The sequence below is a fragment of the Amblyraja radiata genome, chromosome 9, assembly GCF_010909765.2.
Source record: "Amblyraja radiata isolate CabotCenter1 chromosome 9, sAmbRad1.1.pri, whole genome shotgun sequence".
Classification (NCBI taxonomy): Eukaryota; Metazoa; Chordata; class Chondrichthyes; order Rajiformes; family Rajidae; genus Amblyraja; species Amblyraja radiata.
This window is the reverse complement of record NC_045964.1, coordinates 33,914,441-33,934,065: the sequence shown is the minus strand read 5'-3', so window position 1 is coordinate 33,934,065 and position 19,625 is coordinate 33,914,441. Positions and strand designations below refer to the sequence as shown.

Sequence of the window (19,625 nt, the reverse complement as noted above, 5' to 3'; positions counted from 1 at the left end):
AAGATAGAAGAAAATTCAATTCATGAAAGATGTTGGTAACTCGATTTCTAATAACCATCTGCCTGCAAACCTTCCTTCCAAGGCCTTACAAATTGAAAACTATCCCCCCCCCCCAAAATCTTCCAAGCATGCTTTTAATTCTCCTAACTTATTTCTGCTGTGCCAATTTGGAAACTACTTGGATAGTAATCCAGTTTACTAAATTTGTGGTTCTATTTTTTAAATGTAGATCCTAGCATCCCGTATGCTTTCAGCCGAACTTCTTCCATTGTCCTACATCATCAGTTCTGACACTATCCCTCATTTTGCAGGCTCAAACGACTATATTCTAATTTGTGAAATCACTCAGAATTGCAGCCTGAAAAACATTACCCACATGTTCAGACTGATAGTGTAGCAAAACTTACAGGAGAGGGTGGTGGGACGGGGGATGGTGGAGGAACATCTGGTGACAAGGTCTCTGGTTCAGGGCTTGGAAGTTGCTCTGTCTGAACAACAGCAGGATTATTGTTGTTGTCCTCCACTGTAGAGGGGATGTCGTTATCTGTCTGAATTAGTTCTGAATGTAGTGGAGAAGGCAGCTGATTATCATTGGCATCTGATGATGGTTGGTTTTCAAGCTGAGTAATTGGTTCGGGTTGGACAGAACAAGACTCCGCTAGGCTGGTGTTACCATTATCAACATCTGCTAAAGCACCTCCAAAGTCTTGAGAGTTACTTGGGAGGTAAAATGGTGTGTTGTCCATTCCCCCTGCTAGTGTATTAAAGCGTTGATACAACAGCTTCTGAATATTTGGTCCACTGGGGCCTTCTGGCTCAGTTATAGAACTGCGTTTCTTTAGAGGTCTTGGCGCATGAGCCAGTTTTTTCCTCAGGACTTCCAGATCAGCATCGCTCTGATAACGTAGTGGTGAGTGCACAATGGGCAGTAACTTTGTAGGGCTGAGTGGACGTGGGATGTTCTCAACATTCGAGTTGGTACTTGGCGAGCTCTCATGTTCTGGTTCTTTCCCATTTGTTTGGATCTCATCAGTGGCCTGATGAAGGGAACCATGGAAAGGCTGGGGATGAGCGAAAGGTAATGGAGATGGTGAAGCAGAACCAGTACCAGATGGCAATACTGGCTTCCCATACACTAGAGAGAAAAAAAAATTGTTAACCAAATGCACTTATAATTCGCAGCTGCATCATAGCTAATAGTTTTGATCAAAACAACGAATTAATTACTTACTTGCTTTAATGGTATGTGATTTGTTTAGAGTATTATATGCAGCCTGCTGATAGTTCTTTGGCGGTGCAGCTTGTTGAAGGTACATTGAATAAATTGAACTAGAATTCACAGTTTGAGGCCCTTTTCTTGGGGACTGAGGTCTAGAGCCTCTATCAGCCAAGAATGGTCTCACAGCCACTGCTAGTGGTTGATCAGATCTGTTGTCTCCAGAAGGGAACATTGGTGAACCGACAGGCTGGTATGTTGGACTCGGAGGTACAGTAATTCTCTGCTGAATTTGTTGCGAGGCACCAGCCTGAAATGTGTTTGCGGGTGTTGGGGGCTGGGTAGGTCTTTGCCAGGTTTCTGCAGTTGTGTTAGAAATAGAACCCATACTGGGCCGAGGCAGACTGCTTTCTTTCATTCTTTCCAGTGAATTTGTAGAGCCAATAGCCAAGAAAGATTTTGTGTGAGGTCCATAAGATTGAGGCAGTTGCTTTATTGCATTCGGTGCTGTTGCAGGTACTCTTCCTGTTTCAATACCCTAAGTTAAAGAAGATATGGTTAAAACTATTTGTAACCATCTTATACAATCAAAACAAACCTATGCATAATTTAACCAATTTATAATTAATGGCTATTCGTGAAAATATGTGGTCAATCGAAAGCATAAAAATAACTAGTGTGATCATATGATTCAAGCAACATGGGCACTGCCGAATGTTCAAATAAAACTCTGAACTCTTAAAGGAAACAAGTTTAGTTTTGTGCCCTGGAGAAGTAACAGGATATTACAACCCATAGTTAAACTTGAAATGATTTTTTTGCATATAGGTCAATGTTAAAAAAGTAAATGGATCAGAAGACAGTGAAGTTCATGCAAAACCTACCATCATTTTATCACTGCTTGGGACTGCTATAGTGGTGGACAAGGGCTGATTTTGCACGGTTCCTGGCTTCAAAACTGTATCCATGTTGGATTCCTTCCAGTCATTTTTTGCTGTTGGAGGTAGTTTCCCTGTGGTAACAGATCCCGCAGGGAGTGTTGGCCAGTTTCCATCATTAGCTGATTAGGATACGAAAAATTGCAATACATTAATTTAAAAGATGATTTTAAGTTACTTTAATTTAATTTAATTTACAAACCCATTTTAGCAAATACTCTAGCCTTCCCATTCTACCATAGTCAGTGGAAGGAAATGTACCAAGTATTGTTCAATCACCTGAAGCCATTTTGGGATCATCAAAAAAGTTCCCCAATGTCACTCACATACGTGTCACATGAAGGCAGTTGAGAATGTCACTACTAAACAATACTGAGTCAACCACAGGCCCAGCTAGTTTAAATTTAATAAAGAACAATTAGCCATGAGCATTTATCAAACAGCAACCATTTTATGATGGTTCAGCATTGTTTGAAGGGAGTAAGGCAAGACAAAGTTGAAAATGGAGAACAGTAGAAAGATAATAAATATTATATATTACACTAGTTGCTGTTCAAAGGCAGAATTCAGAAGCCTTGGAATACACTTCTTGTCTACAAATCATCTTTATGATACATTCCAGAATAAATGATAGGATGACAGAACTGAGATGAGTGGGGTTATTTGGCATAAATGCTGCCATGAATTCGTATTGACTGGGCATCAACATTATTTTGTCCAGGAATACAAATGTTTATATATTTTTTAATTGCTTAAGTGATTGATTTAATGCATCAATTTGAAACATGGATTAAGTCCTGCCTCAAACTTCAGCTCAATCATGTTATTCTTTAAAATTTGCACAATTATTTTAAAGTAGTCATTTCACAGCTTACCAGATTTTCCTCTAGGCAGAGTATGACCAGCATTGCTAGTTACAGTCAAAGTCTGAGGTTTCAACATCTCTGCAGGCGATGACTGATTAGATTCTGGTCTAGTTCCAGTGGATATTTGGATGTAGGGTCCCACAGCTGCGACACGCCCAGAGGTATTAGAGTGGGTCTGGGATGACTGTGTGCCATTAATCTGACTCATCTGCTGGAAGGAAAACAAACATCTGTTAGGCAAGTAATGCTAAATATCCTGGTCAACTGTTCTAACACAGTAACTTTACATTATTATAGGTCTTATATTGACAACTTTGTTGATTAAGGTTATTACAATAGCCAGTTTTTCATCCTCTGATTACAATGGATGACACCGTGCTAGTGTAGAGGGATGGGATGGAACAGTTTCTTCCCAGCTGTCATCAGGCAACTGAATCATCCCATCAATAACTAGAGTGCTGTCCCGAGCTACTATCTACCTGATTGGAAACCCTCGGACTATCTTTAATCAGACTTTACCTTGCACTAAACATTATTCCCTTTATCATGTATCTGTACACTGTGGATGGCTCGATTGTAATCATGTATTGACTTTCCGCTGACTGGTTAGCACGTAAAAAAAGCTTTTCACTGTACGTGACAATAAACTAAGCTGAAGGAAGGAAAGAGCAGAAAAAGTTGGACATCTGGTTAAACTAGAAATTTTAAAAAAATCAAAAAAAAAATCACAGGGCTTGGATCAAAAAGCAGTTTAAGACTGGTAAACGCTCGAGCAGTTAGACGAGAATGGCAACAAATGCAAGAAACTAGCACTTGGATGGTCTGCGCTACTAAAATGGGAATTTCTCCCATCTATTTGTATCTTAACCATCTGTTTAGGATTGCAATTATTTTTTTAAATGTGGGTACTATCACAACATTTAAGAAACATTTAAGGACATGGATAGGATAGGTTGAGAGGGAACTGGGCCAAACGCAGGCAGGTGGGACTAATGTAGATGGGGCATTTCGGTCAGTGTGGGCCAGTTGGACTTATTTCCACACTGTATGACTATGATTATGCATATTAATACAGCTCTCTTGGTGCTAGTTTGATTGCTTAATGTCGATCAACTTAATTAAAGAATAATTGTGAATAAATTATTATTAGCAGTTGTCGATTGATAACTTTTCCTATTCACATAGCGAGTAAAAATAACCTTGGATGGACTTAGATGTTGTTTGGTTAAATGCAAATCCTTTCAGCACAGAAAACTTGTTCCAATGCCACATTTTTTTTTGCAGAGTATCTTGGAGAAATTTAAAGTACAACAACTTGGCATGGTATTATCATTTACGTGGTAAAGGAGTAAAATTAGTTAAACAATCACCGCTTTGAAAATTAATATTCTGAAAAATGTTAGCAAAAAACTGCTAGGAAAGGGTTCTGGTGACAAATCACACTGCATTTTAAAACTGATGTACTTTCATCATTGCACAGTACGTTTTGCTTAATTTCAAACAAGGAAAAGACTGCATTGTTCAGAATATCAAAAAGGTAAAATAAAAATTAACGCCATACAGGGATGTTTTCCTTTTGACGGGCTTCGCTCTTCTTCTTCCACAAGCGTTCACGAAGTTCATTAATCCTTTTGTCCATCATCGTCACTTCCATGTTGCGTTTGTTAAGCAGCTCCTTTTGATGGTGAAGTTTTGTATTTTGTTCTTGATTAAGTTTATTACGAATCTAGAGAGGCCAGCAAATCCATAAAATGTTAAAATGTCTGGGTTCATAATCTTTTAAAAAACCTTTACTTCAACTCGACCTTGTTTTGTTGCACAGAGAAAACTTCTCAGTTACTGCTTTTCGGTTATGCAAGACATGAGCTAATAGTGCAAGCACCCAGCAACGATTCTTTTGTGTAGTCAGCACCAACTCCAAACTGTAGGTGCCAGATTGGTAAGGCAGGATGCCAGGTTGACATTTAAAAAAACGTATTTTTCAAATTGGCTGGTTTTCGTGAGTCAGTTGTTTGGTTGTCCGATTTCTCTTGCCTGGCTTCTTAATCACTAACATAAATATACAAAAGTAATATGAAGCATTAAGAAATTCTAAAATAAACTCCTATAAAGAAGCTCCTGTCATGTTTAGTTTAGTGATACAGAACAGAAACAGGCCCTTCGGCCCACAGAGTCCACGCCAACCAGCAATCCCTGTACATTAGCACTATCCAACACACACGGGACAATTTACAATTTTTCCAAAGTCAAAAAACCTACAAACCTGTATGTCTTTGGAGTGTGGGAGGAAACCGAAGCACCCAGAGAAAACAGACGTGGTCACAGGGAGTACGTACAAACTCAGTATAGACAGCACATGTAGTCAGGATTGAACCCGGGTCTCTGGCGCTGTAAGGCAGTAACTCTACCTCCGCCCCCCTCGTGCTGCCCGACTGAAGGTGTTTATCTTAGTTCGAGACAAGATCGATGTTTTTTTTCCAGTTAAGACAGCCTTGCCATGATGGTAAATCAAAACTAAGATTCATGGATTGAAACAAAGTGCTGCAAATGCTGGAAACTTTAAATATCAGGGTACTCTGCAGGCCATTCAGCACATGAAGAGAGAAACAGAGTTAATGTTGCAGATCAATGACCCTTAATCTGATGGGGGTCTAATGACATGAACACCAACTGTTTCTCGCCACAGATGCTGTCCTGCTTGCTGAGTAACTGCCAACAATTTCAATTAAGAATCTTGACTTTCTTGCAGACAGATTACAGTTTTTGCTTTGACTGTAAATATAGCATTAGAAGTTTTAGTTCATTTTATGCATCATAAAGAAGCTATATTGATTCACCTGCAGCTCCTGATATAGCTTCTTTAATTCAAACGCAGCAGGACCTGGCACTTGTCCATTGTAAGAATGCAACCCATTTGTTTTCCCTTTCCTCAGGTCATCGAGTTGCTCTGTCAGTTGATCAACTTTCAACACGGCCGACTGTAACTCCCGTTGCTTCTCATGAAACATCGTGTTAATGTGCTCAATCTCAGATGCTGAAAATAAAGTTTAAAAAAATACTTGAGCTGTGTGAATATGCCAGCTGTTAAAATCTACTGCAATTATTTTGATTTCACTTCAACAGTTATCAGTACGGGAAGTAACATATTTTAATACAAGGCAGAGGCGAAAGAAAGTAGACAGTGGATTGTGTTATTTTAAGTGTCCTTGCATTGAAAGCGATACCAGATGACTAATCATAACTGAATCCGACAATATAGGTGGTCATCATTGCCAACATGCTTTTGTTAGTTCTCTGAAAGAGCTGTTTAATTTAGACCTACATTTAGGCCGTTTCCATAATCCTGTAAATTAGTTCTCTTCATTCGAATGTAAAACAGCCTCTCTTGTTTCAGTGGAATCTGTTATCGATATGCTGTTAATCATCTGCATGGAATGAATTCTCAGCTTGCTTCGACAATTATTTAATACCTGCCCTCTGATTACAGGCTCCCTTTCTGGAGGAAACAATTTTTCGACATGTTCCATCTGTCTTAATTTATGAACATGTTTTTTTGTTTTAAACTGCTAAATTCCCTTAAATGTCTCCTTTTGAATAGCAACCTCAGATATCCAATTCACATAACCAGGTCATAAGGGACAGGAGCAGAATTAGGCCATTCGGCCCATCAAGTCTACTCCACCATTCAATCAAGGCTGATCTATCTCTCCCTCCTGACCCCATTCTCCTGCCTTCTCCCCATAACCCCCCCCCCCCCCCGACACCTGTACTAATCAAGAATCGATCTGCGTTAAAAAATATCCATTGACTTGACCTCCACAGATTCACCATCCTCTGACTAAAGATATTCCTTCTCATCTCCTTCCTAAAGGAACGTCCTTTAATTCTGAGGCTATGACCTCCAGTCCTAGACTCTCCCGCTAGTGGAAATATCCTCTCCACATCCACTCTACCCAAGCATTTCACTATTCGGTAAGTTTCAATGAGGTCCCTCCTCATTCGTGTAAACTCCAGTGAGTACAGGCCCAGTGCCGTCAAACGCTCATCATAAGTTAACCCGCTCATTCCTGGGATCATTCTTGTAAACCTCCTCTGGACCCTCACCAGGGCCAGCACATCTTTCCTCAGATATGGTGCCCAAAATTGCTCACAATACTTCAAATGCAGCCTGACCAGCACCTTACAGAGCCTCAGCCACTTGTGCCTTCTCCAAAGCTTTAAACCCTATCCAGAAATTCACAAAATATTTCAGCCCAGAACAAATAGATTGGCAGAAAGTTAAGGATTACTCAGTTGACCTTTGCTTTCATCATTTCCATTTACAAATTAAATATGCCTAGTACAGTTTTAATTGGTATTAAATTATCCTATCAACTTCAAAGATGAATATTAATTCCCAATTCTCGTGATTCTTCCACCCAAACGTTTCTAGCCGCATAGATTGACACTCACGAGGAGAACAATACAATACACACAATACAATTTATTTGTCACTTGAACCTCATAGAGGCTCAAATGAAATGTTGTTTCTGCAGTCATACACACAAGAAAAAAAGACCCAAGACACAACACAATTTACAGACATCCATCACAGCGCATCTCCTCCTCGCTGTGATGGAAGGCAAAAAAACTTATCTCTCCCCTGCACTCCCCATTCCCCTCCTGATGTCAGAGTCAAAGCCCCCGGCGGGCGATGGCAATTGTCCCGCGGCCATTAACGCCGCGCCGGGTGATGCAAGGCCCTGCTCCGGGTCTTGTTGTTGGAGCCCCCGGCGGGCGCTAGCAAAGTCCCGCAGCCGTTGAAGCCGCGCCGGGCGGTGATGTAAGGCCCCGCTCCAGGCACTCCTCGACCCCGCGACTCGGGCGGGTGAAGTCGCCGTTGCGGAAGCCCCAAAAAGCGGTCTCCCAGCAGGGACCCGCGGGCTCCCGGTGTCACTGTCCACCGGACCTGCGGTAAGCCTCCGAATCCCCGGGGTCGGGTCGCAGCAGCGCGCCACCACCGCTCCACCCGCTCCGAACTCGGCCAGCTCCATGATGGTGAGTAGGTCCGCAGGCTCCGCGACTGGAGCCCCAGGTCGTTCCTGCTGGAGGCCGCTCCACGTTGCAGCCCCAATGACAACGGAGACCCGACAGGGAAAAGGTCGGGTTCTCCGTGCAGGGGAAAGATTTTAAAAGTCCCCCCCCACACATACCCCATCAAAAAAAAAAAAAAAAACTACATTAAAACGGGACAAAAAATAACAAAAAGACAGACGGACTGCAGAGGCCACTGCGACGTGAGTCGCGCCGCCCACCAAACCGTCCACAACCAATGACTAGGCCGTGGAATGAAAAGGCAGGGGAATTGGGTTGAGAGGGAAAAATAGATCAGCCATAATTAAATGGCAGAGTGGACTTGATGGGCCAAATTCTGCTTCTATGTCTTGTAGTCTAACCACAATGAACATATCCAGAACAGGGCCTCAATTACTCTAATGGAGTCACCAACTTTGAATAAAATAAGGAAGCTTTAAAAAAATTTAAATTTAATTTACAGAAGTTGAATAAGATTTTAATTTTATTTTAAATAACGTAAGGAAATTAATAACATGTTTTCAAAGAGATTCAAAATGTCTCTAATCAGTGACAGTCTACTGCTAACGGCCTAGTCATTGGTTGTGGACCACTCTACCTTGTGAGCCAGCAGCGATGCCAGCATTACATTTGGAGGTTCATGACTGCAAAAGGCAAGTGTGAATGTGGGCATCCACAAAAGGTGCACAAGGCCCAATGTAGAAGCAAATGTGGATATGGAAAAATTAAAACATAAACAAAAGTCATTTGAAGAGGGTAGAGAACGGACTTGGATATGGAGCTACTTTAGATTGATGTGACACCAACGAGATCAGCCCAGGATCCTGATCCTGAACTATTACAAATTGCCACTTTCTACTAATGCACTAATTAATTCATTATTGGGGGAAAAAATTGAAAATTTTAATACGCACAAAGATTTCCGTTTATAATTTTACTGTAGTCCACCTGTCCTCGCATGGCTCGTATTTTCTTCAGCTTTGCTTCCTGGCTCTCCATTCGTTCTTTTAACTTTTGTAATTTGTCACTTTCTGAAATGGACTGCTGCTGGCGCCGTTCTTGTTGTTTGAGATAACGTAAGCGTTGCTCCTGTTGAGGGAAGGTAATAAAATCATTACTCATTTTTGTTCAAAGTACCCAGGTAACAATTATGATATCACATCAATTGGTTGCTTAACATCAGAGAACTTGCATCCAAAATGGAACGTTGAAAGTTCAAACTTTACTCTTAGGACTTTACAGATACAGCGCAGAAACAGGCCCTTCGGCCCACTGAGCCCGCGCCGACTAACGATCACCCTGTACACTAACACCATCTAAAATTACAATTTTATCAAAGCCAATTAAGTCTGTAAGTCTTGGGAGTGTAGGTGAAAACCTGAGAACCCAGAGGAAAAACCCACGTGGTCACAGGCAGAATGTACAAACTCTGTCGCGACAGCACCTGTGGACATGATTGAACCCGGGTCTCTGGCGTTGTAAGGTAGCAGCTCTACCGCTGCGCCACTTTGCTGCCCTGGTAACTAAAATTCCAGTTGTCTAGTTTTATTTGACATTACAAATAATTATTCAAACCACAAGGCACATGTCATATATTCCCGAAATAAGCCACTATATCGTGCCATACATCAGATTATGACAATGTATCATTGGCAATCAAGAAGAAAGCTCTCCATCTCAGACTTCATTTTTCGATCACCAAAATGCCTCTCATCTCATTGTTTTTTTCCTTTTGGCGCTCCTTAATTCTCCAAACCATAAAGCACATGTCCCCAATGCCCAAAGCCCCTGCGAATCAAAGGTAGACCAATCTGTATATAGCAATTTGGATGGTGGTGGTGTGTGGGAAGGGATTAGAGGAAGGGATGGAGAATAGGGTAGGAGGGAGGGAGAGATAAAAGGAAAAAGGAAAAGCAAATTGCGATCTACAGTCATCGTGAACTTCATATGACGGAGACATTTGTCAGTTAAATGTTTAAACATTTATGCATTAAGCCATTATAAGCAGCTTGTCTAGATTAGGTATGCTTATGGGTAAAACAATCACAAATAGGTCATTGCATTGTTTTAGCAAAGGGCATTGGAAAATATATCAGTTAAACATTATTTTAAAAAGGGTAATAATGAAATAACTTGAATGTTACCAAGAGAAACAGCATTGTTATCATTTATTTAGTAACTTAAAAAGGATATGGATAATCAACTTCATTAATCATTGCATTCAATTGGATCTAAATTACAATCATCTTATGACAAGTTGTTTCATTTAAATTTGGCCAAATTAATTTCCTTTTCTATTTGCATAAAATATGACTAACTGCAGGTAATAGATACCTGTATTTATATTTTACATTCAATTGCCCTTAGACAGTTTTAACATAATTTTTCAATTCACCAGCAACCCCCCTGGAATATCCAAACCATTTTAAAACGTCTCCTCGTAGATGTATCAGTTTCCCACAATACACATATCCTGTATGGAAATCTGTGCTTTGCAGATAAGAATTTCTATACCAGCATTCTATACCAAAAACTATCAACTTCCCTAATTTTTTTTCCTCAACAAGAGAACTTTTCTTTTAAACCAACATGGAATACAGATTTAATAGTGTATATGCTTATGATGCAGAACATTAACTGCTATCCAAGGCTCTGTTTAAAAAAAATTATAATGTTCAATTATTCAATATTTGCTTAAACATTTTAAATACTATCTCATCAAAGAAAGGCCAAAATTTAAAGTCACCGTAGTCTGTTGCAAAGCTTAAGAAAATCAAAATGCTGTTCTTTTAAGTGTGAATTTTCAAGTCATAGTTTCCTTCTATTTAGCAGAGATCAATCTTCATGACATTTTAGCTGAATGAGTACCAGGTCAAACATCAAATTGGACCTTTTTGTGGTAAGGGGAGGAGGTGAGGTGTATCAGTCTAGCATGTCTCTACCTTGAGTTTCGGGAGGTTACATTCTGTTCACAGAATTCTAATATTCAATTCTATTACCCGATTTGTTCTCATCATTTGGGCGAGAAGGAACTGCAGACGCTGGTTTAAACCGAAGATAAACACAAAAAGCTGGAGTAACTAAAGGGGACAGGCAGCATCTCTGGAGAGACGGAATGGATAACGTTTCAGGTCTGAAGAAGGGTCTCGACCCGAAACGTCACCCATTCCTTCTCTCCAGAGATGCTGCCTGTCCCACTGATTTACTCCAGCATTTTGTTCTCATCATTATTGAGGATGTACATAATTTAGGCATATTTGACTTTAGTACAATAAGAAACTCCTTTGGCATCCACATAAAAGCTTGGAAGAAAGGCAATCTGCTGCTTGATTATTGTTAAAATTAATGAAACTAGACACTGAAAGGAGTTCGACATGGATTAACTCTGATTTCCACATTCTTTTCACGAGAAACAACCTGGTCACCAGTTAGCAATTCCTTAAAAGCAGCACAGTGTGAATTAAACTCAGTGCCAGAGTTGTACTGCTCAAAAATCTCATCCATCTCAACCAACCATTTACAGTAATACCGCAAGGTCATAAGGAACAGGAGTAAAATTAGGCCATTCAGCCCATCAAGTCTACTCTGCCATTCAATCCTGGCTGATCTCTCTCTCCCTCCTAACCCTATTCTCCTGCCTTCTCCCCATAACCACTGACTCCTGTACTAAGAAAGAATCTATCTCTGCCTTAAAAATATCCACTGATTTGGCCACAACAGCCATCTGTGGCAAAGAATTCCAGATTCACCGCCCTCCGACTAAAGAAATTTCTCATCTCCTTCCTAAAAGAATGTGCTTTAATTCTGAAGCTATGACTTCTAGTCCTATACTCTCCCACTAGTGGAAACATCCTCTCCACCTCCACTCTATCCAAGCCTTTCACAATTCAGTACGTTTAAATGAGGTTCCACCTCATTCTTCTAAACTCCAGCGAGTACAGGCCCATTTGCCCACATTAGGTCAGCATCCTATATTTCGTCAAAACGTCTCTTAAACATAACAACTGCATCCGACTCCACAGCGAGTTCCAGATATCAATTACTCGGTGTTGAAGAAGTTTCCTCTGAAAGTCTCTTTAAAACTCCTTCCTCTCATCTTAAACTTACGTCCTCTTGTTTTTATTACTCCTCCCAGAGGAAAAAGATGCTGATTATGTACCTTGTGCCTCTTATAATTTTATATCTCTCTCTCTGGTCAACCTTCAGCCTTCTTTATTCCGGGAAAGAGAAACCCAGCCTGTCTAATCTTTTCCCATAACTCCAAGATCATGTGTAACAAGTTCATGTTGTAACAAGATCCTGGTGAAACTTCTCTGCAGCCACATATTCCTACAATAAAAACAGAAAATGCTGGAAATACTCAGCGGGTCAAGCCCAACGCGAGAAGAGAAATAGAGCCATTGTTTCAAGTCAAAGACCCTTTTTCTGAACTGGGAAGGAGACAACAGAAGCTTGTTCAACTACAGGGAGGGTATGGGATATAAAAACTGGGACAACTATGGTGATATATTAGTAACTTGGATGTGAAGTTAAGAGGCAAGTTTGTGGCTGGCTAGCCCTGATCAGACTCTGGCTTTCCAAATGTACATAAATCCTATCCCTTAGGATATTCTCCAATAATCTCTCTACCACTGATGTAAAACTCACCAGCCTCGAGATACCAGTCTTATCCCTGCTGACCTTCTTAAAGATATAACATTAGCTATCCTCCATTCGAAGACTACAATGGCTAATATGTTTCGACCAAATTGCTGAATTGTCAAAAAGTATTGAACTGAAGGAGTTATAACAGCACCTGAAGCACAAGAATGGGTACACCCCATTTTAATATCATAATTTATGGCATCAAATCTAATTGGATTGTCACCAAGGAACTTTGGGAAAAGTTAACTCTTGTAAAACTTGAACTTTTAGATGATAAAATAATATTTTCATAATCTTATGCAGTTTCTTTGTTAAAATGTCACAGAGAAAATAATTTTATAACTTAATATCAACGGAATAATTTACGATAAATTCCAAATATTTTCTATTAAGATTATTTCTTTGAGATATATTCAGTTAGATTTGAATTTCTACCTTGGCGACCAACATCTGCTGCTGCGCCTCAATCTGATGCTGTTGTCTTGAAGCCATTTCTTGCAGCTCTGAAAGGGTCATCTCTACCCGTGGATTACCACTCTAGGGCGTTAAAAGGAAATTGTTAGCTCTTACAGGTATTCTGAAATTTAAAACTATAGCGTTATTTATCTCTGGTTACGAAAGATAATTTTAAGTATGACCGTAGTATAAGATCAGCTCGATTTTTTTTAGGTTTCAGAGATACAGCATGGAAACAGGTCAACCCACCGAGATCACGCCAACCATTGATTACCTGTTCACTCTAGTTCTATATTATTTCACTTTCTCATCCTCCACATTAGAGGCAATTTTATAGGGATGATTAAGCTATAAACCCGCATGTCTATGGGATGTGGGAGGAAACCAGAGTCTCTGGAAGAAACACACATGATTACAGAGAATGTGCAAACTCCACAGACAGTATCAGAGGTCAGGATTGAACCCGGGTCTCTGGTGCTGTGAGGCAGCGGCTCCACCAGCCGCATCACTCTGCCACCCTGTGCCCTTGCATTATGACTTACTGCGACTCAATTACCCAATATTTAATTCCAAATATTATATGTTCATCAAAAGGTTGAAACTTTTCAGCTTTCAGTGAGTTGTTCTGATGTGGCTTCCCATTTGTCAACATGAGAGAAAATTAAATAATCCATACTTGGACTCTGATAGAACAAATTTTTTTTTTAAACTCTAAAAATATGCACCTTAATTAAAAGCTATTCAGATTAACATTACTGCAAGATGATACTCGTTAATTTTGAACTCTTAACTAATGACCTAATTTTGTGCATTGTATATCTAAAGGAAAGTTCCCCATATTGATAACTTTGGGCCGTTAACTTGTCTTGTTGAATTGTCTGGTTTCAAAAGAAGAAACGGGAGTGATCCCATAATCAGATACTTGTTTAGAAAAGCACAGAGAAAAGGATCGACCAGCATCACTGCATCTATAAATGGCAAAGATGACGTCTACTGATGTGTGCGCACATGATTGTCATGCAAATACAAGTTTGGCATCAAGAATGTTGTTCTTCACAGGTAACTTTACTTTCACATTCATAATGTAATAGTTAGAGGTATGATGTTAAATGATAGAACCTGTTAAAATTAACCACTGCCTTAGAATAGAGGCACAAGAGACCGCGGATGCAGGAATCCCGAGCGCAAAACATACTGCTGAAGGAACTCGGTCGAGGGAAAGGGACATCAGCCTGGAAAACCAAAACGGCGTCTGCCCATTTCATGGAACATTGGACAGTACAGTATATGAATGGGCCCTTCAGCCCATGATTTTCATGCCAAACGTGATGCCTAGTAGGTTGAACCGATTCCATCTGCCTGCACATGATTCACATTCCTCTATTTCCTGCACTTCCATGTGCCTATCCAAAAGCCTCATGAATGCCACTATTGTATCTGCCTCCACCACCACCACCCCTGGCAATGCGTGTCAGGCCCACCATCCCGTGGGAAAAAATAATTCCTCACACATCTCCATTAAACTTTCACCCTCTCACCAATAGTTATGCCCCCCAGCGTTGGACATTTACACCGTGAAGAAAACGTTTTGACTGTCCATCCTTTCCTACCTACCACAAATGCTGCCTGACCTGTTGAGTTGCTCCAGCTCTGTTTTTATCTTACGGCAGAAAAATATTTGAGTAAAGGACTGATTAAGGGAGGAATTCTTGGAGAAATTAAAATGGGGTTCTTTGGCAAAAATTTCAATCATCTTAGAATATTCCCGAAGTGTCCGTGTGCTTGCACTTTTTTTTTTTTTTAACTCAACGTTCCTATTTCTATGCAGGCACAGGTCCCAGAGATTAATAGTAATCTTTTATGTTGCTGTCTTTACCCCTTAAGTTTACATTTATAACAGAACCAACACAAAAAGGTCAGAAAAGTATGTGTGTGGGAGGGGGGGGGGGGGGGGGGGGGGGGGGGGGGGTGGGAGAAACTTGTTTTAGTCTCTTCCTTCGGGGGGATGCGACTCTTCTTGTCGTATCCCCCGTTTCCGTCTGTGCTGAGGCCAAATGGCGGAGCTGGCGGCCTCCAACTGGGACCGACCTCGAGGATCCGGAGGCAGAGCCAGCCAGGACTTACCAGCGCGAGGCTGGCCGACTTCGGGGCTGTTCCGGCGGCGGCCCGACTCGGGGCTGAGGCGGCGTTCCAACTTGGAGCTGAGGCGGCGGCCCGACTTGGAGCTGAGGCGGTGCTCCGGTGGCGGCGACCCGACTTACCATCACCCGGTGGGGTCACAACATTGGAGGCCTGGATCGCCTCAGCGCAGAGGGAGAACAAGGTGGGAAGAGACAAAGACTTTAAGACTTTTGCCTTCCATCACAGTGAGGAGGTGCCTGGTGAACTCACTGTGGTGGATGTTAAATTTGTGTTTATCGTGTGATTTGTTATTTTATTATATGTATGGCTGCAAGGCAACAAAGTTTCGTTCAGACCGAAAGGTCTGAATGACAATAAAGGATACTTTGACTTTGACTTTGAAAACACGAGAGGTGGTTTAGTGAAACTAAATCAAAGTATAAATGACAAGTGTTATTGACTGACATGAAGTTATAAAAAAATAAGATTGAACTCAATTGTACAAAAAATGCTTTAAAAAAAAAAAAAAAGTGTATCAGAAGGGAATTTTAATATGGTATGTCATTCCAAAAACAATGTACAATTAAATACAGCTGCCAGTGTTTGAAGGTGTCCTTGAAATGATGTAGTATTGAAGGGATTACTGTTTAACATTTTTGAGATTCACGTTTTGTCAGGACAGAACGTTCTGGAATCACAATGCCAGTTTAACAAGCATTGTTCACATTCTATAGAAGGAGATAAAGCACCAGGAATGTACCAGCTGATAACACAAAGTGTCCAAGGGAAATAGTTCTACATTTACTTTCAAGCTATTCAAAAGTTAGCAATAACAAAATTCAATGACGTTATTCCAGGACGTGGCTCACAGTGTTATCATCCTGTAAATGGATAGCGAATGTCAGCCAGTTAACAGTACATTTCTGTGCTGTTCAGTAGCCCGACAATTAAAATCTAAGATAGGACACAAAATGTGGGATAAACTCAGCAGGTCAGGCAGCATCCCTGAAAAAAAGTTACATTTCGGGTTAAGACCCTCTTTGACCCGAAACATCACCCATTCATCTTCTCCAGAGATGCTGCCTGACCCGCTGAGTTACTCCAGCATTTTGTGTCTATCTTCAGTGTGAACCAGCATCTGCAGTTCCTTCCTACACAATTAAAATCTAATTTCTGTTATAAATATTAATAGCTCTCTTGTAACACTGGACAAGGCAAATCAGTTTTTACACCCATTTTCCTAGCCATCGTTGTGCAAAGTGGCCAGGGAGCAGAAATCCAGAAAGCCCCTTGGGCACACACTGCAAAAAGAGCCTCCTGGTGGAAAACAGCAACTACAATCCTAATTCTCCAAGTACAGAGAGTACAGAGAAGGTTCACCAGACTGATTTCTGGGATGTCAGGACTTTCATATGAAGAAAGACTGGATAGACTCGGCTTGTACTCGCTAGAATTTAGAAGATTGAGGGGGGATCTTATAGAAACTTACAAAATTCTTAAGGGGTTGGACAGGCTAGATGCAGGAAGATTGTTCCCGATGTTGGGGAAGTCCAGAACAAGGGGTCACAGTTTAAGGGGGAAATCTTTTAGGACCGAGATGAGGAAAACATTTTTTCACACAGAGAGTGGTGAATCTCTGGAATTCTCTGCCACGGAAGGTAGTTGAGGCCAGTTCATTAGCTATATTTAAGAGGGAGTTAGATGTGGCCCTTGTGGCTAAAGGGATCAGGGGGTATGGAGAGAAGGCAGGTACAGGATATTGAGTGGGATGATCAGCCATGATCATATTGAATGGTGGTGCAGGCTCGAAGGGCCGAATGGCCTACTCCTGCACCTATTTTCTATGTTTCTACCCAAGTGGAATATGACGTGTTGTTCCTCCAGTTTGCATGTGGTCACACTATGGTAATGGAGGAGGCCCAGAGCATAATGGTCAGTATGGAAATAGGAAGGGGAAGTTGGAATGGTTAGCAACCAGTCCAAGGACAGAAAAATCATCAGTATCCAAATGGAAAGTCGAATGAAAATGGTTAAGCCCTTGTCCCATTTAGGAAACTGGACGGAAAGCTCTGGAGACCTTGCGCTACACCCAAGGTTTCCGTGAGGTTCCCGGAGGTTTTTGTCACTCTCCCTAATGGTCAAAAGTCGAGCTTTTTCTATGTTCCGGCGATTATTTAAAAAAAATTCAAAACCGCCCTCGAATAAAAATAGGTCGTGTTTTAAAAATCAGTAATTTTTTTAGTCAAAGCCTGTTGCGATTCTAGTTAAGACCTCCCTGGTGGAATAAAACTGGGTGAAAAAAAGGCGTTACCTTCCACTACCTGCGACCTCCGGTAACCACCTTCAACTAGCATCGGAACCGGCTTCGACTAAAAAATTACCGATTTTTCAAACGGCAAGCTATTTTTAGTCGGACCGGTTTTGAATTTTTTGAAATAATCGCCAGAACATAGAAGAACCTCGACTACGCGGAAACCACTTTCGACCATTAGGGAGAGTGACAAAAACCTCTGGGACCCTCACGGAAACCTTGGGTGGGGCGCAAGGTCTCCAGAGGTTTCCGTTCAGGTTTCCTAAGTGGGACAGGGGCATTAACAACTGGGCCCCATGACAGAAAGGTTGGTATGGGAAGGTTAATAAAAATAGTTAGCAAACAGTCAGTATGAAAAGGGGAGTGAAAATGGTTAGTAACTGGTCAACACATCTCTTCCAGCTTTCACTGCCCCTCCCCCTATTACCATCAGTCTATTCATGTTCTGCAGAGATTCTGCCTGACTTGCTGAGTTACTAGAGCACTTTGTGTCTTTTTTCGTAAACCAGCATTTGTCTGGTTTACAAAACCAGTTCATGGTTTATTTTTTAGCCTCTTTATATCCCCTTCACAACTTTCCTAAATGTTTGATAACAGGAAATTTAGCAACCGTACCTATTTATTGTAAAAAAAAAAGTGCAGGCATCAATCCCATAGCCATCTACTCGTTACATTTTTAACAAGAAAAACACCCTTTTTTGTCTAATGTATTTTGTTACCCAGCCAACATTTTATCCATACAATGTGTTGCCTCCTACATTATGAACTTTTATTTTCACGCAATTAAGTAACGTACAGTGGACAAGCTCAATAAACTGAATGCCAAAACCGTTAGCTTCGCTAATCACTTTTAGCTTTAAGTGTCTTGCTACAATGTCTTTAATAATAGCTAACAACTTTCCTATGACAGCTGTGAAGTCAATTAGCCCAGTTTCCTGAGCGGTCATGTCAGCAGATATTTTAGAAGATGACTTAAGCAGACCTAAAGGATATGATTGTTGAATGCAATATCTCACACTGAACTGACCACATGGCAACAAAGGTCACTGGCAGAATTGCAGATGTGGAAGAAGTGATGCTACATTCCTGAGAGCAAGACAGACATATGGCCAATGCAGCAATTGTCACTCATCTGAACATTCAATAACGGAGGGAGGTGGAAAACATGAAACTGTCTGACGCTGGGTTAAAAAGTCCACAGTGGTAAGATAATTGATAGAAACTTGTTTTTTTAAAAGCAACAGCGTAGTAGGTACATGGGCTCAGATGAACACACAAAAACAAATGATACATAGATTGTATATACGATTCTAAAAGAAAGACAGGAAAAAAAGATTAGAGCAGAAATAATTAGAAATAAAAATGTGTGTTTCAGTAGAGAATAATAAAAACAATGGAAAAGCAAGGACCAATTAGGGACAATCAGCTAGGCTGGCAGGACGAGGACAGATTATGGATAGTCAGTATGGCTTTGTGCATGGGAAAAAGTGTCTCACGAGTTTGATTTAATGTTCTGAAGATCGACGAGGGCAGTGCAGGAGACGTTGAAAACATGCACTTCAGCAAAGCCTTTGGCAAGCTGCCACATGGTAGGCTGGTGTGGAATGGTAGGTTGTATGGGATCCAGGGAAAACTAGTCAATTAGATACAGAATTGGCTTGAAGGTAGGAGAAAAAATGGTGGCAAAATTATTGTTATTTTACCTCCAGATTAGAGACCTGTAACAAGTGGGATGCCACAGGGATTGGTGCTGGATTGACTGTTGTTTGTCATATATATTACTGATTTGGATGTGAATGGTGGGGACACGAGGAGAAAGATTTGAAAGGGAAATTAGGGGCAACTTTTCCCAGACAGATGGCGGATCCAGTTGCCAAAGGAAGTGGTAGAACCGGGTTAATTACAACATTTAAAAGACACTTGGACTGCTTCAGGGATAGGAAATGTTTGGAGGACCATGAACCAGACAAGATGGACAAGCTCGATTAGGCAACTTGGTC

General features: G+C 40.9%; 2 protein-coding genes across 6 annotated transcripts in view; one reads left to right on the top strand and one right to left on the bottom strand.

Annotated features, from left to right (window-relative positions):
• The window catches only part of zfyve21 (zinc finger FYVE-type containing 21), a 33,519-nt gene extending 28,984 nt beyond the window's left edge, over positions 1–4,535 (top strand). The window contains exon 7 of one of the 4 annotated variants that reach the window (XM_033027056.1): positions 4,305–4,535. In XM_033027056.1, the coding sequence (XP_032882947.1) occupies positions 4,305–4,364 (60 nt within the window). In that variant the 3' untranslated portion in view covers positions 4,365–4,535. The remainder of the gene's footprint in view (positions 1–4,304) is intronic. The other 3 variants (XM_033027060.1, XM_033027054.1, XM_033027057.1) reach the window with 3 other exon arrangements.
• ppp1r13b (protein phosphatase 1 regulatory subunit 13B) overlaps positions 1–19,625 on the bottom strand; it is a 53,229-nt gene that overhangs the window by 6,339 nt on the left and 27,265 nt on the right. The window contains exons 5-12 of one of the 2 annotated variants that reach the window (XM_033027052.1): positions 13,173–13,274; positions 9,008–9,182; positions 5,858–6,054; positions 4,582–4,746; positions 3,030–3,231; positions 2,101–2,276; positions 1,232–1,754; positions 408–1,135 (exon numbers count right to left, since the gene is read on the bottom strand). In XM_033027052.1, coding sequence (XP_032882943.1) covers positions 408–1,135; positions 1,232–1,754; positions 2,101–2,276; positions 3,030–3,231; positions 4,582–4,746; positions 5,858–6,054; positions 9,008–9,182; positions 13,173–13,274 — 2,268 coding nt within the window. The remainder of the gene's footprint in view (positions 1–407; positions 1,136–1,231; positions 1,755–2,100; positions 2,277–3,029; positions 3,232–4,581; positions 4,747–5,857; positions 6,055–9,007; positions 9,183–13,172; positions 13,275–19,625) is intronic. The other variant, XM_033027053.1, reaches the window with a different exon arrangement.